Genomic DNA, 25668 nt, shown 5'->3' with positions numbered 1-25668 from the left:
AGACATTTCATGGGTTCTTCAATGACTGAAAGGCTGCTCCAGAGTTTTCCTTCAATGGTTGAAAAGGCTGCTCCAGAGGTTTTCTTCAATGACTGAAAAGGCTGCTCCAGAGAGTGCCAGTCATCATCTAACAACATTGTTATCTAGATCACCTCCTAGATCTTTAATAAATAGATTGAAAAGATTTGGGCCCAGCAATGATCCCTGTGTTACACCTTTGCTAAGCTTGTTTTAAGTATGTTTTATTTACAAAGACATGGAATCCTAAGGTTCCTCCACAGCAACCATTCTCAACCAGCGTCCAGTAGAACTTTGGAGTTCTTTCAGGTTTGGACAGGGTTTCCTTGAACAATGACTAATTACTGCTTCTCAGATACTGCATGTAGCCACTGACACCAATGAACTTTTTAGCAATTTTTGCGGGGGATTCTTCCCAGTGATCATTCTCCTCAAAGACTATCACACAAATGAACTATGAGCTTTAGATATAGCAAATATTAGCTGGGGTTGTCTGAGATTGGAAAGACATTTCATGGGTTCTTCAATGACTGAAAGGCTGCTCCAGAGGTTGCCAGGGGTTCCTTGAGCTGTGGCTGACCGACCTCCCATCTGACGATGCCTGCGCAATTCTGGAGGAGACACTGGCTTTTATTCTTCTCTACTCCTATGGGGATACTGATGTTATCCTGCTTAATTCTCCACTGGCCAGAAGGGGGGAGAGCCAAAGCCAAGCAAACCCATAGACTTCTATGCAGAGCGCTGAGAATCCTGAACGGAAGCCATATAATGGGGGTTCTTACACTACAGATCCCAGTAGGCACTGTGCAGTAGGAAGAGTGGAAAGAGGTTGAATTAAGCTATTCCTGTGTTGTGTATTTCAAGATGGAAGAAAATGCCTGAAAGTGACTGTATGTAGCCAAGGAGGACTGTGTGGGAAGCATAGGGTCCCATACTAATAAGATATATTTGGGTTGGTGGCCCTGACTGGAGATACAGGAATTGGACAAAAATATGGAAACACATTGAAAGTGATGTAACATTCTTTTGCTTCTGCTGTGTGATGAGACACCTAGCTGACAGGCCGGAAGCCTCACTTTCGCTATTCACTGCGTGTGCTGCTACTAATATGGAGTCATGTCAGAGCTTACTGAGCTCTATAGAGGGCAAATTGTTGGTGCCACTTTGTTGGCGCCTCTGTGACTGAAGCTTATTTGCCATGTCGCGAGGTACAGTATCAAAGGTTATGTCATATACAGTTCTGGGAAAATGTCATCTGATAAGCATAAGCACGGTCAACATGGTCAACTGACCGAAAGACAAAAGGACATTGCGCAGGATTTGTGACTTGGAATAAGAAAACAACTGCTGCAAAGTTGACTGCAGAGCTCAATCTCAGTCTTCCAAAGCTCGTGTCCACAAAAACTGTGTGGAGGGCACTTCATAAGCAAAACATTCCGGGCGAGCTGCAATTACCAAACCACTAGTGACTGATATTAATGCTCAGAAGAAGAAAGAATGGTGCAACACCCATAAATTGTGGACTATCAATCAATGGAAGACTGTAATATGGGCCAATGAATTGAACTTCACACTGTTCCCAAGCCCCGGATGTGTTTACATGTGGCAAACACTGTCCCAAGCTTAAGACCAGGACTGTCTTGTGCCAACAGCAAAGCATGTTGGCAGTGCAATCATGGTTTGAGCAGCCATATCTTAGTATTCTGCAGGTCCCATCACCACCTTGACAGGTTGAGCCACTGCTAGCGACTATGTACAAATTTTGGCCAACCATGCGCACCCCATGGTGCAGACATTGTTCCCCGAAGACAGCGCCATTTACCAAGGCAATAATGCTCCGATTTACACAGCTGATGTCGTCATAACGTGGTTTGACGAGCATGCAGACGAAGTCTGACATCTTCCCTAGGCGCCTCAGTCGCCGGACCTCAATATCATAGAGCCATTATGGTCAACTTTGAAGAAAAAGGTTCGGACTCGTTTTCCGCCTCTGCGAGACCTGGAATGATTTTTGCATAAAGAGTGGTATCATTATCCACCACCCAAGACTTATATTTGTCAATTCCCAGGAGCATTCAGGCCGCCTTGGATGCCAAAGGCAATCCAACACCATATTAGGTAACAATTTTGTTCTTTTACTTGGTGTTTGCATAGTTTTGTAAAACCCCTGTACTTCACTATTCAGACACTGATCAGCTGGAACCCATAGTCAATGGCACATGATGGGTGTTATTTAGCTATTATTATTATACAGTATTTATAAAGCGCCAACAGTTTACTCAGCGCTGTACAATACAAAGGGGGACAGAACATGTGACAGTACAGTAACAATACAATGCGATACACGAGGGGTTCGAGGGCCCTGCTCTTTTGAGCTTACAATCTAGGAGGGAAGGGATGGTGGTACAGGAGGAATAGCTGTGGAGGATGGAGTGGTAGGAAGAGTGGAGGAGGTCGGCAAATTAGCAGGGGGTGGGGTAGGCTTCCCTGAAGAGATGGGTTTTCAGGGTGCGCCTAAAGGAGAGGAGAGTAGGTGATAATCTGATGGGTTGGGGCAGGGAGTTCCAGAGGATGGGTGACACCCTAGAGAAGTCCTGGAGGCGGGCATGGGAGGAGGAGACCAGGGAACTAGAGAGAGGGAGGTCTTGTGAGGAGCGGAGTGTGCGTGTTGGGTGGTACTTGGATATTAGGTCGGTGATGTAGTTCGGGGCAGTATGGTGGACAGCTTTGCACATCAGTGTTAGGATTTTGAATTTGATCCGTTGCGCAATCGTAAGCCAGTGGAGGGATTGGCAGAGGGGGGTGGCGGAGACAGAGCGGTTGGTAAGGTGAATGGTAAGCTATCTTGTTCAGAACTGTGATCACAGCGTCTATCAGAGGGAAGTCTTCTAGCACCAACATTCCTCATGGCTCTAATAATTTTTGTAAAAAAAAAAATAGAAAGCTGATGTGAGATGTTGCACCACCATAAACCGTGTCCTTTAGGAACACCCAACTTTTGCCATGTCCATCAATCACTGCCACACCTTGGAACACTTTACATGGAACATGCTATTTACACAGGAATCTGTCTCTGTCATGAAAGGACTACTTGGTTGTGTTTGCCCCCCCCCCCCCCCCAAGGTCAAATGTCTCCAGTCTTCCCCTTGGTGTTGGCCAGCACTAGAATCTACAGACTGACATTCAGGACTCACCAGGACCACACTAATAGGAAAAGTCTCATTTGACTGGACAGCTTTTTCTGTAACGTTCCCAAGAATTTTGACAATGAGGGCCACTTCATCTTTATAGAGTCCAGAGGGTCCAGCTGAAGAGGTGTATTTCTGTAATGCTGGAATAATGCCCATTCCTATGTCCACAGACCCGTTCTGTTAATAGAAGAAGAATCAATTTACAACATATAACAATCTGCCTTATCTCATAAAGGAAATCTACCAATACACTATTTTCACAAAAAACAGTTTTGTGGATGGGATTGAATTTATAATTCTTTTCATTAAAAAAAAAAAAAGAGAAAGCTACAGTCATGGCCAGAATTATTGTCCCCCTTGCATTTCTGTCAGATAACACACCACTTCACCCAGAAAATGATTGCAATTACAAATGTTTTGGCATTCTCATGTTTATTTCTTTTGTTTTATTGGTATGATACAAAAAAGTGGAGAAACAAAAAGCCAAATTTTACACATTCCACGCAAAATTCCAAAAATGGACTGAACAAAATTATTGGCACCTTCAATTTAATATTTTGTAGCACACCCTTTGGAAGAAATAACTGAAATCAATGGCTTCCTGTAACCATCAATGAGTTTCTTCCACCTCTCTACTGGAATTTTGGACCACTCTTTCGATAACTGCTCCAGGTCTCTCAGATTGGAAGGGTTCCTTTTCCCAACTGCTGTTTTGAGATCTCTCCACAGGAGCTGTATGGGATTGAGATCTGGACTCATTGGCCAGTTCAGTCATCTCCAGTGCTTTGTCTGAAACCATTTCTGGGGGCTTTTTGATGTGTGCTTTGGGTTATTGTCCTGCTACAAGACCCATGACCTCTGATGAAGACCCAACTTTCTGACACTGGGCCCTACATTGCACCCCAGAATTCTTTGGTAGTCTTCATATTTCATAATGCCATGCACACGGACAAGGCATCTAGTGTCTGAAGCAGCAAAGCAACCCCAAAACATCAGCGACCCCCCACGATGTGTGACTGTAGGGATTGCATTCTTTTCTTTAAAGGCCTCATTGCTTTTTCTGAAAACAGTAGAATGATGGGCTTTACCAAAAAGCTGGAATTTTGTTTAATCTGTCCAGCACATTCTCCCAAAAGGATTTTGGCTTCCTCAGGTAAGTTTTGGCAAACTCCAATCTGGCTTTTTTATGTTTCTGTGTCAGCAGTGGGGTCCTCCTGGGTCACCTACCATAGCGTCCCTTTTCATTCAGATGGCAACGTAGAGTGCGAGCTGACACAGTTGTACCCTGTGCCTGAAGGTCGGCTTGAATATGTCTGGAAGTTGATCGCGGTTCTTTATCCACCATTCCAACAATCCTTCATTGCAATCTTTGATCAATTTTTCTGTTTTGTCCACATCTAGTGGCTGTAAACTTGTTTACAATGTTGTGCACAGTGGACACAGGAACATTAAGATCTCTGTAGATGGACTTGTAACCTTGAGATTGTCCAGGTTTTTCCACAATGTTTGTTCTAAAATCCTCGGACAATTCTTTGCTGCTCTTTCTCTTCTCCATTCTCCGTGTGGCACACAGAGACACACAACAGAAGGGTTGAGTCCATTTTTCACCAATATAACTGGTTGCCGGTGTGATTTCTATATTGTCAGCACCTGGTCATTGATACAGGTGAGTTTAATTACAAATTACAGGAGCATCACAGACTTGGAATGCAATTTCTTACAATTTTGAGGTGGTGTCAATTTTATTCAGTCGTTGGAGTTTTGCATGGAAATGTGTCAGATTTGGCTTTTTGTTTCTCCACGTTCTTGTGTCATACCAACACAAACAAAATAAATAAACATGAGAATGCTGAAACATTTGTAATTGCAAAAAAAAAAAAGCCCCCAGAAATGGTTTCAGACAAAGCGCTGGAGAGGACTGAACTGGCCAGCAATGAGTCCAGATCTCAATCCCATAGAGCTCCTGTGGAGAGTTCTCAAACCAGCAGTTGGGAAAAGGAACCTTCCAATCTGAGAGACCTGGAGCAGTTGACGAAACAGTGGTCCAAAATTCCAGTAGAAGGTGGAAGAAACTTATTGATAGTTACAGGAAGCCATTGATTTCAGTGATTTTTTCCTAGGTGTATGCTACTAAATATTAAATTGAAGCTGCCAATAATTTTGTCCAGTCCATTTTTGGAGTTTTGTGTGGAATGTGTAAAATTTGGCTTTTTGTCTCTCCACTTTTTTGTGTCTTATCAATACAAACAAAAGAAACAAACATGAGAATGCCAAAACATTAGTAATTGTAACAACTTTCTGGGTGAAGTGGTGCGTTATCTGACAGAAATGCAGGGGGGACAATATTTTTGGCCATGACTGTATGTAGACACCTTTGAGCCATATTCATATGGGCGTCGTGGCCCAGTGAACTCACCATTTGTTTAGGTGTCCCTAGCTGGTGGGTGCTGCATGTAGGCAGTCCAATCAATTCTATGAGGACGCACCGGTTGCAAGGAAACACCTTGAACACACGGGATTATTTACTAAGGCTGGAGGGTGCAAAATCTGGTGCAGCTCTGCATAGAAACCAATCACCTTCCAGGTTTTATTGCCAAAACTTAATTGAACAAGCTGAAGTTAGAAGCTGATTGGCTGCCATGTCTTTCCTACACTGCCTGCACCCATGTGAACAAGGTCTTTGTGTGTTTTATTATACAGTAGAAAACACACCAGCCTTGAGGACATGGTTATAGGTTGGTCTTGCCTAAGGTGTAAACTAAAGGGAAACCTTTTTTTTTTTAGTTTTGAATAGAGTGGAGAGAGATTAAAACTCGTGTCAGATTTTTATTGCTGTCTGTGCCTCCATTAGGGAGATTCACCTTCTCTGTTTGTCCTGTTTACTTAAAGTGTTACTAAACCCACAACAGTACAATCAGTCTGTATATGCAGTAAAGCATGCTTGTTATACTCACTGTGGAACCTAAGGAGTTAATTCTCTGCATTGTGTAAAAAGGCTGTTTGATCCTGTCTTCTCTGATCCTCCCCTTCTTCTACTGTCCCTAATCCATCTGCTGATAGTACAAAGCTCTAGGAGTCACTCTGCACATGCTTAGTTCAGTGTGTATTGCTAGAGAGTTTTGTTTTCTTTGGGGGGGGGGTGCATGTGATCAGCACAGGGCCAATCAGCACTGTCCAGACAGAGGTCAGGGGTTCTGCATCTTCCTAGAGCAGAATGAAAACTCCTCCTTCAACCTTTAACCAGTGCTCTGCTGAACACTGATGGAAGTCACAAGACTGCTCTGAAGATGAGAAAAGATATTTAGCAGTTTATATTTGCTACAATAATTGCATTTCCATGTTGTGTGTATTGTGGGAGACCAAATATAGTGAATGCAGGGTCCGGGGAGACCGGATATAGTGAATGCAGGGTCCGGAGAGAGCGGATATAGTGAATGCAGGGTCCGGGGAGAGCGGATATAGTGAATGCAGGGTCCGGGGAGAGCGGATATAGTGAATGCAGGGTCCGGGGAGAGCGGATATAGTGAATGCAGGGTCCGGGGAGAGCGGATATAGTGAATGCAGGGTCCGGGGAGAGCGGATATAGTGAATGCAGGGTCCGGGGAGAGCGGATATAGTGAATGCAGGGTCCGGGGAGATCTGATATAGTGAATGCAGGGTCCGGGGAGAGCGGATATAGTGAATGCAGGGTCCGGGGAGAGCGGATATAGTGAATGCAGGGTCCGGGGAGAGCGGATATAGTGAATGCAGGGTCCGGGGAGATCGGATATAGTGAATGCAGGGTCCGGGGAGATCGGATATAGTGAATGCAGGGTCCGGGGAGACCGGATATAGTGAATGCAGGGTCCGGGGAGACCGGATATAGTGAATGCAGGGTCCGGGGAGAGCGGATATAGTGAATGCAGGGTCCGGGGAGATCGGATATAGTGAATGCAGGGTCCGGGGAGACCGGATATAGTAAATGCAGGGTCCGGGGAGACCGGATATAGTGAATGCAGGGTCCGGGGAGACCGGATATAGTGAATGCAGGGTCCGGGGAGACCGGATATAGTGAATGCAGGGTCTGGGGAGACCGGATATAGTGAATGCAGGGTCCGGGGAGACCAGATATAGTGAATGCGGGGTCCGGAGAGACCAGATATAGAGAATGCAGGGTCCGGGGAGACCGGATATAGTGAATGCAGAGTCCGGGGAGACCGGATATAGTGAATGCGGGCTCCGGGGAGACCAGATATAGTGAATGCAGGGACCGGGGAGACCAGATATAGTGAATGCAGGGACCGGGGAGACCAGATATAGTGAATGCGGGCTCCGGGGTTTAGTAACACTTTAACATCACAAGTGAATGCAAATCCAAAATTTTAGGTTGGGCTGACACTAAACCATTCACAAAAATATTGTGTGTTGTCAGTCCACAGCAGGAGTTGCCTTACAGCATTTCTGGCAGATCAATAGGTATTTTTCTATACTTAAAGAGATAAACCACAGAGAGATGCGCATGTGCTATAAAGATTGTGATGGACCTGATCGGGATGGGGGCTTTTGGAGGGGACTGCAGGCTAGCCTTTTGCCTACTGACCATGACCCTGGCATATGAAGGGGCTCTATGAATTTGCAAAAAAAAGTCCAAAAACGCCTTTTAGCGCGTTTTACTGTGTTTTTCAGCATTAGAGCGTTTTTACAGCTAACACATTCCTCTAGAAGTCTACTAGTCCTGGGGTTTTTCCAGCCAAAAAAAGCCCCAGCCAAAAAACGTTGATTCCAGTCTGTGTGTGTATGGACACATAGGATAACAGGCTGGGGGGTTTACTGGCTGTAGAAAAAAACCTCAAAAGCCAAAGACAGTCGCTGTAAAAATGTCCCGTGCGCATGAGGACTAAGACTCCATGCACACGGGATGTTTTGATAACGCTGGTAACGTTCGCTGTGTAAAGTCACATTAAAGACGTGAGTTTTGTCAGCTCTTTTTAGCATTTTTGCATTAGCATCTAGCCACGTTTAGCTGCGTTTTCCCATGTTTTTCAACATTTGTGTTTTTTAGCATTTTTTTTCACTGACAAAATGTTTTGTCAAAAATAGTCAAAAAACGCCGGTTTGAGTCATTTTGCCACGTTTTTCAGCGTTAGAGCTTTTTTGCAACTAAAAACCTCCTCTAGAAGCCCACTAGTCCTGTTTTTTTTTCCAGCCATAAAACGTTGATTCCAGTCTATGTGTGCATGGACACATAGGATAACACGCCGGGGATGGACACATAGGATAACACGCCGGGGATGGACACACGGGATAACACGCCGGGGATGGACACACGGGATAACACGCCGGGGATGGACACACGGGATAACACGCCGGGGATGGACACACGGGATAACACGCCGGGGATGGACACACGGGATAACACGCCGGGGATGGACACATAGGATAACACGCCAGGGATGGACACATAGGATAACACGCCGGGGATGGACACATAGGATAACACGCCGGGGATGGACACATAGGAGAACATGCCGGGGATGGACACATGGGATAACATGCCGGGGATGGACACATGGGAGAACATGGTAGGGATGGACACATGGGATAACATGCTGGGGATGGACACATGGGATAACATGCCGGGGATGGACACATGGGATAACATGCCGGGGATGGACACATGGGATAACATGCTGGGGATGGACACATAGGATAACATGCCGGGGATGGACACATGGGATAACATGCAGGGGATGGACACATGGGATAACATGCCGGGGATGGACACATAGGATAACATGCTGGGGATGGACACATAGGATAACATGCCGGGGGGGTTACTGGCTGTAGAAAAAAACGTTAAAAGCCAAAAACAGCCGCTGTAAAAACGTCCCGTGTGCATGAGGACTTACAGTAACCAACAGCAGCGAGCTGTACTTACCTGGCTTATTAGGTCTAGCCATTTGGCCAGCTGCCCCCAGTCAGTGGAATTAGTGATGTTAGATGATGTAAAGTCTAAAGGAAATAATAATTGTAATAAATACACTACACGATAGTATCATGAATTCTTTCTGTGTATCTTCAATATAATGGGAGAATACCCTCTACTTACTTACCTGGGGTCTGTAAAGGGTTCATGGTTGATGATGTACCTGCACAATGGAAAAGGGGAAATGCTCTTTTTACACTTTTTTTTACTTAAAATCTCATTCATAATATAAGGCTCCATGCACACTATCTTATCTTTAACCTCCTAGCAGCTACTTAGGAACATTTTTTTTTCTACCCCCCCAGAAGCAAATATAGCTATTCTATGTGTCCATGCACACTATTCTAGGCTAGAAGCATTCTTCAAACTCAGCTTTTAGGAGCAGAAAAAAAAACGCTCTTTTTTTGCATTTTTGGGAGCGATTTGCAAGCAGAAAAAAATGCTGAACGCTCCTAAGTGCCAGTTTCAGCATTTTTTTTTCTATGAATAGCTGGTTGTTAAGGAGTTGGCTGGCAGCTCCTTAACAACTTGCCCTCCTGAGGATTTACCCCCCCTTCCTGACCAGGCCATTTTTTGCGTTACAGCGCTGCATTACTTTAACTGACAATTGCGCGGTCATGCAGCGCTGCACCCAAATGAAATTTACGTCCTTTTTTCCCCACGTATTGAGCTTTCTTTTGGGGGTATTTGATCGCCTGTACGGTTTTAATTGTTTGCGCTATTAAAAAAAAGTCAATTTTGAGGAAAAAAAAACTTTTTTGCGTTACGGTACTGTGTTAATTTAACTGATAATTGCGCGGTCATGCAACGCTGCACCCAAATGAAAATTACATCTTTTTTTCCCACAAATTGAGCTTTCTTTTAGTGGTATTTGATTGCCTGTGTGGTTTTAATTTTTGTGCGTTAGAAAAAAAAAAAGACCGACAATTTTGAGAAAAAAAAACAATATTTTTGACTTTTTGCTATTAAACATGTCCAGTAAAAAAGTTAAAAAAAAATCAAATTTCTTCATAAATTTTGGTCAAAATGTATTCTGCTCCATTTCTTTGCTAAAAAAAAATCCCAATACATGTAAATTAATTGGTTTGCATGAAAGTTACAGCGTTTACAAATGGCGATACTGGGGTTTTTTTAATTTTCTATTTTTACTAGTAATGACGGTGATCAGCAACTTATAGTGGGACAGCAGGACTGCAGCAGACATTCTGACACGGGGGGGAACTGATTTGATGTCACTGACATCCCCAGTGACACCAATACAGTGATCAGTGCCAGCACTGACACTGTACTAATGGCACTGGGCATAAAGGGGTTAACATGAGGGGCGATCAAAGGGTTAACTGTGTGATGGGAGTGTTTTACTAGGGGTTTGTGTGATTCACTTTAATAACACTGCTTTGGATGGCTGTGCTGTGCAGTGTGCCAGAGCTGACAGGGAGGAGAACTGTTAGAAAACAAAACAGTTCTCCTCAACGTTGGAGATTATCGGAAATCACCGGGTGCCGGCGAGTAATTACCAGCTGGGACCTGGTGATTGACAGCTGCGGTACATCAGGAGAGGCTGGATAGCTCTCCAAGGAAGAGAAAGCCATCTGAGCTTTTGTACATAGTTCCAGGAAGTTGTCCTCAGTTTAACAGTTCCTTGGGCATCCCATGTATCCCTCATCCCCATTCAAGTTATCAACCCCTTAATAAAATCACAAAAAACAAGTTCAAGGACAGTTTACTGTCTCTGGAGCGCAAGGCTGGAAGGAAATGTGTGTTGCCTGGATGTGCAGGACTATAGGTGGACCCAAATCTTCAGCAACTCCTAAGGGGTAGTGCTACAAAAAAATTCAAATGTGTAAAAAAAAAAAATTAAAGTGCTATGAGTCTTCAACGTACAAGTGCATAGAAGAAAATAGTTATTTCAATTCTTGTGCTGTCTTTTTTTCAACAAGTGCAGAAAAAAGTGCCAAAAAGTGCAAAACAGTGCAGAAAAACTGGAAAAACCATCTGTTTTTTCAGCACAATAATCATCCACTTTGTGCACAGAGCCCTTCATTCCAACCGACCCAACTCACCGGGAGATGTTGACCACCTGAGTGTATACTTGGGTAGGTCAAACACGCTTTTTCCCAGCCCCGCTGTGCATGGCAATGTTTCAGATATGGTTCAATACCTCATGCCCATATATAGAAGGGATCAAACAGAAACATCTCCATAGTATAGTATTGTTTATTAAAATGTTTAAAATTACCAGAAAAAAAAAACACTCACATTGTGCGGTGCCCAACCTGGCACCCCGGAATCATATGCCAATAGGTATAATGGATCTCCACCGCTCCGAACCACATGGGAGCCGGCGTGCATTCCAAAAGGTGGAAGTGGCATGTGAATCGGAAGTTTCTGCCCCTACACGTTTCGTCACATCTGGGACCTCATCAGGAAGCATTTGTTGAAGAAAGACTGCTAGCACAAGAATTGAAATAACTTTTCTTCTATGCACTGGCACTTTGAAAGCATAGCACTTTAAGGCTCCATTCACACCAATGCATTTTTTCAGTGCTGTTTGCAGAAGCGCACTACAGTCAATTTTTTCCTATGGGGTACGTTCACATCTATGCTTTTTTGAGCTGCTGCATTTTTGGAAAGGGTCAGGGACTTTTTTGAAAGCAAAAGCCAACATTTTTGCTACAATAGAGTTTAAAGGAGAAGATGGATGGTAGTGTGTTTTTGCTGCATTTTGCATTTTTATTTTGTCCAGCAACAAAAAAAACCAAAAAACAGTAAAAACGCATCAAAAACACATGTAGAAAAATGCAAAGAAAACTGCAAAAAGCAGTGGAGAAAGCATCAAACGCAAAATGCATATATGTGAACGGAGCCTAACTCTTCTTTATTTACATATTTGAATTTATTTATTATATGGCTTATGTATATTTGGCATGTGTATATGTTATTATGGTGGTAAAGCGCAGCTCTTAATCTTTTGTTTTTTTTGTCGATATGTATACATATGAATAGAGCAGCAGCTACCTGGACGATTGTATAAATAGGAGATACTTTGCAGCTGTTGCGCGGGTGTTATAAATAATATTTTTAATACCTGTACAGTGAAGGAAATGCGTATTTGCTCCCCTGCTGATTTTGAATGTTTGCCCACTCACAAAGAAATGATCGGTCTAAAAATCGAATGTTCGGTGTATTGCAACACTGAGAGACAGAATAGCAACAAACAATTCAAAAGAAATGCATGTCTAACAAATGATGCACTGATCTGCATATTTATGAGGAAAATAAGTATTTGATCCCCTATCATTAAGCAGGATTTCTGGCTACCAGGTGTCTTTCATAGAGGTAACAAGCTGAGATTAGAAGCAGTCTCTTAAAGGGAGTGCTGCTAATCTCATTTTGTTATCTGTATAAAAGACACCTGCCCACAGAAGCAATCAAACAAGCAGATTCCAAACTCTCCACCATGGCAAAGACCAAAGAGCTGTCCAAGGATGTCAGGGTCAAGATTGTAGACCTACACAAGGCTGGACTGGGCTACAAAACTATCGCCAAGCAGCTTGGTGAGAAGGTGACAACAGTTGGTGCAATCATTCGCAAATGGATGAAACACAAAACAACTGTCAGTCTCCCTAGGTCTGGTGCACCATGCAAGATCTCACCTCGTGGAGTGTCAATGATCATGAGAACAGTGAGGAATCATCCCAGAACTACACGTGAGGATCTTGTCAATGATCTCCAGGCAGCTGGGACCACAGTCACCAAGAAAACAATTGGTAACACACTACGCCAACAAGGATTGAAATCCTGCAGTGCCCACAAGGTCCCTCTACTCAAGAAAGCACATGTCCAGGCCCAACTGAAGTTTGCCACTGAACATCTGAATGATGCAGAGGAGGACTGGTGGAAAGTGTTGTGGTCAGATGAGACCAAAATCGAGCTCTTTGGCATCAACTCAACTCGCCGTGTTTGGAGGAGGAGGAATGCTGCCTATGACCCCAAGAACACCATCCCAACTGTCAAACATGGCGGTGGAAACATTCTGCTTTGGGGGTGTTTTTCTGCTAAGGGGACAGGACAACTGCAGCTGATCAAAGGGACGATGTATATAAAATGCACTATTTATTTAAAAAAAAAAGTGTTTTAGCCCTGATGCACACGGGACGTTTTGATAACGCTGGTAACATTAGCTGTGTAAAGTCATGGTAAAAACTTGAGTTTTTCAGCTTTTTTTTTAGCATTTTTGCATTAGCGTTTAGTTGCATTTTCCCACATTTAGCAGCGTTTTCCCGCGTTTTGTTTCTTAGCGTTTTTGTTTTTTAAAAAAAAAATTTTTGGGGGGCAAAAAAAATCCAAAAAAGCCGGGTTGCTGCATTTTAGTGCGTTTTGTAAAAAAAAACAGCCAAAAAATGTCACTGCCAAAAAAACGTTGATTCCAGTCTATGTGTATATGGACACACAGGATAACATGCTGGGGGGGTTTACTGGCTGTAGAAAAAAACATCAAAAGCCAAAAACAGCCGCTGTAAAAACATCCCGAGTGCATGAGGACTTACAATGCTAACCTTTCATCTGATTTTTAAATTGTTGCATTTGTGTATTTCAAAAGCCAATATTATGGAATAGCAAAAAAAACATTTGTGGATTTAACCAATCATTTTATGTGTATTAAGTCTCCTTGTAAGGGGGTGTGGCAGGGGGGTGTGTCCTATGCTTACATGCTTTTGCTGATAGGTGTCCCTCTTTCCCATCTTACGAAGTCGAGAGGTAAATTATAGTGTGTAGGCAGGTGTAGGCTGCTGTCTCTTTTCAACCTTAAGGGGGCATTGTGCCATCTCTTCAAGTTGGCAGGAACCCAAAGGGTAAAGAATGTGTCCTATCGGAGGGAGGGACGTTGATCCTGTTGGATGCTGAAGTCCTATGAGATCTGGGTAGCCATCTCAATGGAGGACCCTATAAATATAAGGGTCCAATGTCATTCAGGGTACCCTCAGTGAGGCAATAGGAAAGAAAAGAGCCCTGCTGGGTAGGGAAAGCGCAGGTGTAGTAGTAGGGATGGGTTCTGGATGAGTAAGGATGTCTAGGCTGACTTCTCAGGGTGCTCACACTTCACCATTCCCAGACAGTTAATCTCTGGCTGTCATATCGGTGTGACCAGGCACAGTCCAGCATCACTTAATGTCAGGGCCGATGCTAGACTATTTTACGCCCTAGGCAAGACCAGCTACTTGCACCCCCCCACCCCCAAAAAAAGAAAAAACATAGATAAATTTTTTTTAAAACAATAGAAAATATTAAATCAACAAAACATGAAACTGCTAATATTCTTTAAATTTGCAAACATAAGTGCCATAAGACGCCACCAGCACCAATATTAAAGACACGATCTGTGGCTGGCAGTGGCAGGGTGACAGTTGCAGTGAGTGGAGGATGATGGATCCACACTCTGACAGATCCCAGGCTGGAATTCCCCAGGCAATGGGGGGGATAAAATACTGGGACAGCAGGCAGCTTAACTGAATGATCCCACACAGTGACAAATCCGACAACACACCACCACCAACACTGACACAGATCAGCAGGCCCAGCAGGCACTAGAAGAGCAGACTGTGGATGTCAGGATGTCATAACTCACCGACACATGTGATGGATGGCCAGACGGGTCACACTCACACAGACACGAGACATCAGAATCAGACATTACCTTTCTCTGCAGGTGCAGCTCCACCTCTGCTGATGAATCGGAAGGGAAGGGCTGGAACTCAACAGTGATCAGCAGCCACCAGCCGTCTTGCAGTAAGGGACTAAGTCGGAGAGGAACACTGGAAGAAGCGGCAGCTCATCTGCTACACTGGCCACAGACACCCAGCATCTTCCTGTGTCCTATCTTCCTCCCCCTCTGCCACCCCTCCTCTCAGCTGAAGGATCATTCATGAGAGAGAGCGCCGGCCTGTGCTTCTCCCAGGTGCCCCTAGGTGGCAGTGCACTCTAGGTGACCGCATACTTTACCTAGTGGAAGCACCGGCCCTGCTTAACATTACCACCACCCCTCCGAAGGAGCACTTCTCTGGCACCATGACATCTTAAGTGGAACTTGTATCACTGGGAAGAGAAGTCTACTTCCAGTATTCTTCAACCAAGTGCATCTCAAAAGTTTTGCACAATCCAGGATTATATTTTGTGCCTTTTTTGGTTGGATAATGAATTCTTTATCATATAACCATGCTAAGCCAGCATGTCTCATGGTTCTTTCCAAAAGTAGAGTTCACCATCTAGCTACCAAATACAGTTGGCCAACACAAGATTATCTTGCCTATTATAATTCACCGAGGATGATTTACGAAGGAGTGCAGATATTTGCTTGGCAAAGTCTATGCCCATTAGGTTAGCATTACGGGAAATCGATGTTCTATTGTCCAATGGATACCTCTAACCCAGGGGTCTCCAAACTTTCTAAGCAAAGGGCCAGTTTACTGTCCTTCAGAGTTTAGGGGGGCCGGACTCTAGCCGTTGGGAATAAAAAGCCCTGGCATCAGTTCCCCGTCATCAGTTTTAATAGGAGGAATAGTGCCCCGTTGTTGAGAAGTATAGTGCTCCATTGCTGATATCAGTGAGAATTATAATGTCCCACTCATGGTGTCAGTAGAGGGAATGGTGCTCCATCACTGGTGACAGTTGGTGGAATAGTGCCCCATGGGCTAGATAAAGGCAAGCAAAGGGCCACATCAGGTCCCCAGGCCACAGTTTGGAGACCACTTCTCTAACCTAAGCATAATGGTTCGGTGTATTAAATGCACTCTGCATTAAATGTCCTATGAGTGTCCATTTATTTGGTGTCAGAGGAGTATATCCTTTACAGTTCTCTGTAGTAATCAGGGTTTTTTTTCAACGGGAACGCGGGGGAACACAGTTCCGGCACCTCCAGCACTGAATGTATGTAATGGCAAGGAGTGTTGGGGTGTGCTGGAGGGTCTACTGATGCTGGTTGCTGGAGGGATCTATTGTCACTGGAGGAGATATAATTTTGCATGGTGGCCTATTGTTGCTGGGGTGGTCTATTGTTGCTGTTGGGGGATCTACTGTTGAGATAGGGGTTTATTGTTGTTGGCTGCCAGAGAGTCTATTGATACTGGCTGCCTTGAGATCTGTTCTTGCTGTTGGGGGTCTATTGTGGCTGGAGTGGTATTTTGTTGCTGGGGTTCATTACTGCTGAGTAAAACTATGGTTGCTGGGGAGGGGTAGTCTATTGCTGTTGGCTATGGGGGATCTATTTTATGGTTTTTCTGTGTATCATTAACAAATTGCATACAAATTACTTAGCACCACAAAATGATACTTGGCTGTGTATTTTCTGGAAAGAACGGGGCTGAGAGGTGGGTGGGAACCAAGGGACGGTGCTCGGAGGTGGGCAGGGGGCGGAAACAATGATTCAGAAGGGGAGAGTTCCTGCACCTATTCTCTAAGAAAAAAAAGCCCTGGTAGCAATATATTACTTACCGAGAGTCTTTGAAGTGTGTATCACTGTCGTATCTGCACAATGGGAAAAAAGTAATAATTCTAGGCTGTTTCATCAATAAAATATTGTTCACTTTGTGTTTTTATATGCTTTTTTTTCTTTTTAGTTACTCATTAGGTTAAGAACTAAAACACAGCATTTTAACTATCTTTCAATTAACCTCCTATTCAAATGTTTACCACAAGTCTTACCTGTTTGCAAAAAAAAAAAACTGTTTATAGAGTTCAATAGCTTAAGCTGCAATTTACACACACAATACTGACTTTGTGTTTAATGCACTTTAAGTTATTTACTAGTTTAGGGACTAAAAAAACATTTAAAGCAGAAGTAAAAAAAAAAAAAATCCCCTTACAGGTAATGCATACTAGCACATTATGAAGGACTTTCCTTAAAACGAAGCCCTCCAGTGGTGCACTGGCTTCCATCTTCACCCGATCTTCCTTCTGGGTTCGTGAGCTCTGGCCGTCTGACTGGGCGAGCTGCGATGGCGTCACTTGCGCGGGAGTCCCGGGCCACGGCACAGTATTGTGAAGGAACGGCACAAGTACGTCGTTCCTTCATGATGCATGCACCGGCTCTCAAATAGTTACATAGTTAGTCTGGCTGAAAAAAGACCAAAGTCCATCCAGTTCAACCATAAAAAAAAAAATAAAAGTTATAATCCTACACCCACAGTTGATTCAGAGGAAGGCAAAAAAAAAAACCCAGCAAAGCATATAGCAAATATCTCCTAAACAGTGCATTTAGCTTTATTATAAGCTTACCAGTAGGTAAAAAAGTAAAAAAAAATCTACAACCACTTTAAAAATATTTTTCAATTAGCCTCCTTTTCAAATGTTTACCAGAAAAGTCTGCTATTTAAAAAAAAAAAAAAAATCTTGATGTTTATAGTGCTCAATAGCTTAAGTTGCACTTTACACACACTGCCTTCCCTCTGATAAAGAAAAATAATTACCATGCATTTTAAAAATGATTAAAGTAGAACTAAAAGAAAACGATTTTTTCAGTACGGATAGAGTAGGGGAGGATTATAACCCCTCTCAGCTTTTTTTTTTTTTCCATCTGTATCCAAGTAGGGAGATTTCCCTTCACTTCCTGTTCCACAGCCCAATCAGGAACTGAGAGGAAATCTCTCCAAAGTAAGGGAATCGAGCCTTTTCACTAGAAATAGTGTCCTCATTGGAAGACCTTCCCCTTAATTACAGTTTTGGGGATAACCAAAAATGTGGGATTTTCTTTCAGTTTCGGTGATAATGGTAAACAGGACAAATAGAGAGGGTGATTAACCCTAAAAGGGGCACAGACAGCAATAAAAACCGGACAGGTGTTCTGATCCCTCTCCACGCCATTACAAACGTAAATAATAATAATAATAATAATAATAAAAATAAAATAATAATATTAATAATAATAACAACAAAAGTAATAATAATAAAATTAAAACAATATTATTATTAGTAGTAGTAGTAGTAGTAGTAGTAGTAATAATAATAATAATAAATTAAATTATTATTATTATTATTATTAATAATAATAGTAATAATAAAAATAAAAGGTTTGCCTTTAGTTATACTTTAAATGGCATTATTAAGTGCTTATATGCTAATGTTAAAGCAGAACTCAATGTGAAATTTTTTTCACGCCATGCAGTTTGGGCTGTGTCCGCACAGCAAGGGTTAACTGCTCATTTTGTCCAGGAGGCCCTAAAAAGGCTATACATAACCAGTCCTTCGAACCTTCCAAAAATGGCGCTCCCCACGTCCAGCGGTGGACTGTTCCTGCTGTCCTCACGTGATGACGTCAGGAACAACCCATTCACAAGACCGCCAGCGTGCAGGAGGGCAGAAGCGGTAGGGACCGGTCTTGCGCTCGGAGGATCGGCAGATTAGGTAGGTATCTCTGCTCTTATCAGTCCAAGACAAAAACGAGCAGTGCGGGCACAGACCCACTGCATGGAACAAATTTTTTCCCCCAGATTTCTGCTTTAAGCTCTTACATAAAAAGACGTTCACTTTCTAGAGCAAATTTTGCAAAAAAATGATTATTAGAACAAACTGTTGTGTTCCGTATTCTTTGGATCGCAGCACCATTCACACAGGTGATTAAGACCAGTCTTATATCCATAATATCGTATCATCCATCCCTAAGCACAGGTAACCACTCTATGTGCAATTACCTATGGACATATCTGGCCACTGTCTGCTTGCCATTTATAGGAGCCTGTGATTCCAACGGCAAGAGTCAGCCGAGTTTTTTTTTTTCCCTTGGACTTTGCAGATCGGCCCTAATTGCCCGTGTGAACAAGGCCTTAGTCTTTTTGTGTTACAGTGAAGTATTTGGGAGTGTAGAGATTGGTCAAGCTGATACATATCATAGGCCCTAAAAAGGGCAAAAAAAAAAAATATTTGTTTTAGGGTGGTAATATTTTAATAAAAGTTCTTTTTTATTTAGCTGAATATCATTTATAGGGTATTAACTGAAAGATAAAGGTAACTGTACCTGAAATAACTAAAAACTTTATTTTTAAACCTAAACAGTCTTCATTTCCATATTCGTTGTTTTTTTTGTCCCATATTTGAGATCCATACTGCTTTGTAGCACAATATAGATATAATTACATTTTTTCTGTCTTCCTGCCTGATCCCAGACTCTGTTGATGCGGCCAATGTACCCGAAAAAACGCACCGGAGATCCATCTATAAATGTTGTATAACTTACTCGGTAGTTCATCACTGGTCCTGTGCTTGCACAACTAAATCACAAATACTATTTTTATGGTGTTATCTATGAAACACAACTCACATATTTATCCATCGCCTATAGCTATATCACAAAACGTTTGTAGACACATCTTCCAAATGATGGATTTCAGGTGTTTTCAGTGAAGGATACTGTTTTTATAGGATTGAGTGCTTTCAACCTCCAACCAAGCTTTATACAAAGCCAGCTTCATAAAAGTCATGGTTTGAGCAGTTTGGTGTGGAGGAACTTGAGTGTCCTGAACAGAGCCATGACCTTAATCATACTGAACACTATTGGGGTGAAATAGGTCTCCACTTGTGACCAAGGTATTCTCATCCAACATCAGTACCTAACCTCAAATGCTAAAGTTCAACTCAAATTATATTATTACTATCTCCAAACAAGCCTTACACAAAGCCAGCTCCATAAGGATATGGATTGAGCAATATGGTTTTGAGGAACTTGCGTGTCCTCCACAGAGCCCTGACCTTAACCATGCTGAACACTATTGGGATGAATTAGATCTCCAACTGTGACCCAGGTATTCTCATCCAACATCAGTGTCTGACCTCAAAAATTCTAGAGCTCAACACAGATTAAGTTATTACACTCTCCAAAAAAAGCCTCACACAAAGCCAGCTCCATAAAGATGTGGATTGAGCAATTTGGTGTGGAGGAACTTGAGTGTCCTGCACAGAGCCTTGACCTTAACCATGCTGAATACTATTGGGATGAAATAGGTCTTCAACTGTGACTCAGGTATTCTCATCCAACATCAATACCTGACCTCGCAAATGCTGGGTGCTCAACTCTAAATATATTATTTCAATCTCCAACCAGGCCTTACACAAAGCCAGCTCCACAGAGACATGTGAGCAGTTTGGTGTGCAGGCTGTCTAAATTCTGAATATTAATGTAGCCAGGTGCTGGGCTACAGCAACATGGAGAAGGAGACAATATCCCTCCGTTGTTCTGCTTTGTACTGTAATGCTGATGTTATGCTGCACTACCCCTCCAAATAGCAGGTGGAGAGCAAAAGTTAAGCCAGCCCAAAGGCTTCTATGCAGAGCACTGTGAATCATGGGAGTTAAAGTTCGAGACAGCAGACATAAAATGGGGCCATTGAACTCTGAACACTACAGTTCCCAGGAGGCATTGAGGAGCAGGGGTAGTGGTGAGTCGGCTTTTATTGAACTGCCCGCAAGCACTTTGCTCTCTTGGTGACATGGACTCAGGGAGCGCACACCCGCAGCCACTGATAGACTGTATCAAGGCTGACTTGGGGGGGGTGAAAGGAGATTGAACGGAGGCCCAGAAAAAGAGACCCCCTTGCTTCACATCACTGACCACAGCTATAACACCACACTTCTGCAGAGGTACTGGAGTGTCCTCTCACCAGCTCCTTCCCACCTGTGGTTTCTGGAGGCATTTCAGAGGGAGAGACAGTGGGGTGCCGCATTCGAGCCCCCATTCTCCAGCAAAGCTCACAGCTGCATCACAAGGACAGGTGAAAGGGCTCATCACCCACCATTCTCACTGTTAGCATGAAATCATTGAAGGCAAGACTTTAAATATATCACATCCACACTGCACCTGTGCTTTAGCTAATCTGCATTTATAGATCCCTTGACACTGCATCTGTGCCATATACATTGCACCATTACTAGCCTATATTGTATGCTGGTTGGTTAGGATGATCAATAAGTGCACCAACGCTTCTTAAAGGGCACCAATAATAGTCGGCAGAAGAACAATCTAAAAGGACTGTCCCCTCTGGGTATATCATCCTACAAGCCCCTTTGTTTTCCACCTTCTCCTTTTGTTAATTTCTCATAGACAGTGTGTACCAGTCAGTCTAGGCCTGGCATAACTGCCATGAATGCCCTCTGGCACTATAGTTCCTGTATTTGGTAGAATAATGCAGGCCATAGACGGGGAGAAAACCGGCCAAAAATTCATCTGAAAGAATAATCGGCAGATCGTTAGTGGGTGAATTTGTCAGCAGTTTTTCGTGATTCTGACAGTTTTTTTAATCAGTGAAGTTGGAAAAAAATCAGCTGAATTTGCCGATCAGCCGATTTTCACGGCAATGATGGGCAAATCGGCCGATTTTTTTACCGATTAAAAAAATGCGCATGAGCCGTGACCTGCAAGAAGAAGAGGAAAAAGAAGAAACAGAAGAAGATGAAGACAAAAGAAAAAGAACATCTGTACTTTTAAATGTCAAATAGAATAGTGGAGTGTCATTGAAGAGAGCTCTGTCCGCTATTACATTTGACATTTAAAAGTATAGCAAAGTTGCAACATTGTATCCATTTGTATCCGAATAGAATCATCTGTATCCGAAATGGATACAAATAGATACAATGTTGCAACTTTGCTATACTTTTAAATGTCAAATATAATAGTGGAGCTCTCTGCAGGGACACTTCACTATTATATTTGCCGGACGTAGACGGGACGAAAATCAGCCGACTTTTTTTTACCAATGGTGGTAACGTCGGCTGATTGAACGACCGATTTTTTGTTTTTCTAAAAAAAAAACATCCGGTTTTCTCCGTGTCTATGGCCTGCGTACGTTTCATTACTGCTCAATGCTGCACCTAAGGTGGCCTTGCTACTGTTTATGCTGATCTGGACACCAAACATCATCTCATGTTTAGTTCTCGCCACTCATCATTCTGTATACTAAAACCTTTTACTAACATCCTTGATTCAACCTTATGCTTGCTTTGTTACCCACTTTGTTTAGTGACAATGTACCCGGTTTTCTTTTATTAACTTGTTTAGTGCCTGCTTCTTTGACAAGGTATTACTGTTGAGTGCTAAGTGCTACTTTCAGTGATTTTCTGTGCTATTGAGTGATAATACATTCAAACTAGCGTGTAATAGGGGCTGAGGTTCTTGAGGAGCACGAGACAAGGAAAAAGGGACCCATTCTATCCAGCAACTCCCATGGGGGTAGCACTACATGTGGGGGCACATTTGGTGTGAGTGCCAAAAACCTAGCCAACAAGCCGGAAGAAGCTGACATGGACCCCGTTGCCATTGTCAAACGATGCCAAGAGTAAAATGGCTGACCAGAACTGTGTGTAGAGGTTGATGGGCTGGGAGATGAATGGACTGAGGAGCAAATCCATTGAGCAGCAAAGGCGCTAACTCCCAAGCAGACAGTGTTTGTGCTAGACATGTAGGTTAATCTAGCTGTTGCTTGCACCTATGTGTTGTTAGAATGGAGAAAAAAATGTTCCCACTCTGTTTATCTGACAGAGGAAGTTGAAATCCATCTACTCCAGGTGCAAGTGTCAGATGTTAACCCTGAGAGCCCAAGCCAAACTTCATTAGGAACTGAAACAAACACCATCGCTCCAACACCCACTTATGGGGTTACCTCCTGCTTCCTGCTTCCCAGGGAAGACCCCAGTAACATCTGGAGAAGATGGATCAGGAATCACAAGCACTAGAAGAGTGGGGCATCTCTGGGGCTTTAAAAACAGAGAACTAGTGAGAGTCTCAGGGGCCCTGCTGCTAAAGTGATTTGTAACTTAAAGCTGGGAAAGCAGGACTTTGTAGCCATGGACTACATTGAGGTGTTGTACTCTGTATGGATGAGTAGACAAACTACCAGATCTATTGTACAAGCTTGAGCACACTCACCAGCAGAAAGATTTCTGATGTCATAACTCAAGTAGACAAAATCCTACTTCAAATAAAATAAAGGCATAGATTCAGGAGAGGCAGGCAAGGTCTGACTAGAAAAAGTCTTACAAGGAGCTCGTCCAAACTACCCTATAGCACTGAAGCTCCTTCTCAAGGGACCTAGATCTGCTGCTACTTATCTAGAGTTGATGAAGGAAATTAGAGAGGAGGAGTCCCTGTTAGACAAGAAAAATCAGGAATAAGCTACTTCAAGCAAGTCATCCCCTAAGAGAGAGAAAGTCTAAGAGTTGGCACAAAGGGTTGGATATCTATCAGATCATGAGTTCACAATGGAGTCAGAAGTTGAACCACCAACCACCATATAGCCCTAGCACTTCCATAAAGACAACAATGCCCGGGTTGCTGACCCAAGTGGCCCAGGCACAGATGAAGATGCAACAAACTATGATCCAAGTAATGGAGGCCCATGTGAGCATGCAAAAGCCTCTGATAGATATGAAACAGGCTATATCCACTTTAACTTCAGAGAAGGGAACCAGACAAGATGAAAAGTTATTGCCCCCAGGGAAAATATGTTATTATTGTGGGAATACAATGGTACAATGCCCTAACCAAGATATTATGCCCAGGGGTGGACTGTCAACTCATAGGACCCCCGGTAAATAGGGGACCATGGGGCCCCTGTGTCCTTTCCCAAACTCAAAAAAGCCTATGAAAAAGGTACCAGGGGCATCTCATGGGGCCCCCTACAGACCCCAGGCCCTCGGCCAGTGCCCGAGTTTCCAAATGGTCAGTCCACCCCTGATTATACCTGACCTCACTGCTGAAGTTCTGAAAGTCTTACAGAGACTGCTAACTGGGAAGCCAAATGGAATCTTCATAGGGCCTCAAATAGGGAGCCAACGGAGAGCACATTCATCACGGTGAGTTCCAAAACTAAAGAAGCAAAGAATCCACATGTGGTAGGGAGCCAACGGAGAGCACATTCATCACTGTGAGCTCCAAAACTAAAGAAGCAAAGAATCCACCTGTGGTTCCTCAGGAAGCCAAGATGGAGACCCGCAGAACCAGCTGTGGGAAAACAGTGCTGAACCCTAAGCACTGGTAAGTACCTGATTTTTAAGTCAGCATCCATAGTATTTGTAGCTTCTAACTTTAAAAAACAAAAACAAACTGAAGTTCCTCTTTAAAGACTGAAAAGCTGCAATATATTACATTTTGGGTTTTAGATACACGTTAAATGAGCCCTTGGACATTAGATGATCATTCATTCTTTACATCACATACCTGGCATGGTTGTGGTCACTCCACCCGCAGGAACTGTGGTGTCTGTATTCTGAAGGCCAGTTGATGCTGTTGGCACACTGGTATGAGGAACAGAAGTCAGAGCAGTGGTGCTACCCAATATGCCTCTCTCTACTGGAGCATTCTGGGTAGGAACCTGTGCTGTAGTGACAGCGGGCATTGGGGTCTCAGAGAAAGGTGCTGTGGCCATTGTGGTTTTCTCAGTAGGGAGTGTGGTTGTGCCCAGTAGACCTCCTTCAATAGCTCCAGACTGTATATTGGCACTACTGACGGTACTGGATTTCAAATCTACAAACACACACAAAACTTCTATTACTAATGCTTCAAAGTAAAACTCCAGGCAAGCTACTAAATGTAATCTTGCATCGTTGCCAATATTAAGATGACTTAGTAGGTATCGTGATGTCAACAAAAGCTCTGTGATATTACAGTCACTATTAAATTGTTGGTTGTTCTTATGTCTGAAAAAGACGTTATTTGAGCATTGACTGCATTCAAAGTCGCTCTTGCCATTTTTACAACAGATTTTTGTAGGATAGCAATGTCCAACTTTCTTGATATGGGGGGGCCTCAAGTGTGACCCATGACATCATTAAAGGGTAGCACATAATATTCAGTGAATTATATATCGCAAACAGCTGTTAGAGATTATATACATAAAACAGGAGATGACCAGAGACTGCGAACATGTTTTAAAAGGTTCAGTTCACGTTTCTAGAAAACCCCCCCAAAAACTGCCTATGCAGGTAAAGGGAGCCTGTAGAAAAGAAAAAACTGTGCAGCTTTGACTAAAGTGAAATAAAGCCTTTGCTATAATTTTTAGCCTTTTAAGTATCTCCCAAACCCGGGCCTAAAAACTCCCAGAGTTGACATCATCCAATCCTGCCTTGTTGCTAGGACGTTACTAAGACACTCCCAGGGATTCAAACCCCAGCATGTGCTCTCTCCTCCCCCTGTAGAAGTCACAGGAGATGGTGGATCACACATGTGAGGGGAGTTTGAGAGCTTATCAGTTGTGAAACAAAAATAAGAGCTGCGCTTCCCAATCCTACTCCTTGTGAACATTAGAATTTATACAAACACAATATTACTGCTATAGCATATAATCAATAAACCCAAATTGATAATAAAGCACTAAAAGGCTTTTGTAAAGTGCCAGTGCTGAAAGAAAAGTGCCAAAATCTTGTGTTCACTATCTTCTTAATTAAAGTGCAAAACAGTCTGTTCCACTCCACCACAATAATCACTTCACTCCAGCATGGCGTCCTGTGCCCTTC

General features: G+C 43.1%; 1 protein-coding gene across 1 annotated transcript in view; it reads right to left on the bottom strand.

Annotated features, from left to right (window-relative positions):
- LOC149443312 (adhesion G protein-coupled receptor F1-like) overlaps positions 1 to 24581 on the bottom strand; it is a 47738-nt gene extending 23157 nt beyond the window's left edge. Inside the window, exons 1-6 of the mRNA XM_089655699.1 lie at positions 24371 to 24581; positions 20706 to 20741; positions 16666 to 16698; positions 9302 to 9337; positions 9127 to 9200; positions 3213 to 3386 (exon numbers count right to left, since the gene is read on the bottom strand). Of these exons, the coding sequence (XP_089511825.1) occupies positions 3213 to 3386; positions 9127 to 9200; positions 9302 to 9337; positions 16666 to 16698; positions 20706 to 20741; positions 24371 to 24581 (564 nt within the window). The remainder of the gene's footprint in view (positions 1 to 3212; positions 3387 to 9126; positions 9201 to 9301; positions 9338 to 16665; positions 16699 to 20705; positions 20742 to 24370) is intronic.
- Positions 24582 to 25668: the final 1087 nt, after the last annotated feature.

This window comes from Staurois parvus, unplaced genomic scaffold, assembly GCF_062004578.1.
Source record: "Staurois parvus isolate SC_StPar_1 unplaced genomic scaffold, SC_StPar_1.0 ptg000860l, whole genome shotgun sequence".
Taxonomy (NCBI): domain Eukaryota; kingdom Metazoa; phylum Chordata; class Amphibia; order Anura; family Ranidae; genus Staurois; species Staurois parvus.
The sequence above is the reverse complement of the archived record's forward strand: the minus strand, read 5'-3'. Positions and strand labels throughout refer to the sequence as shown.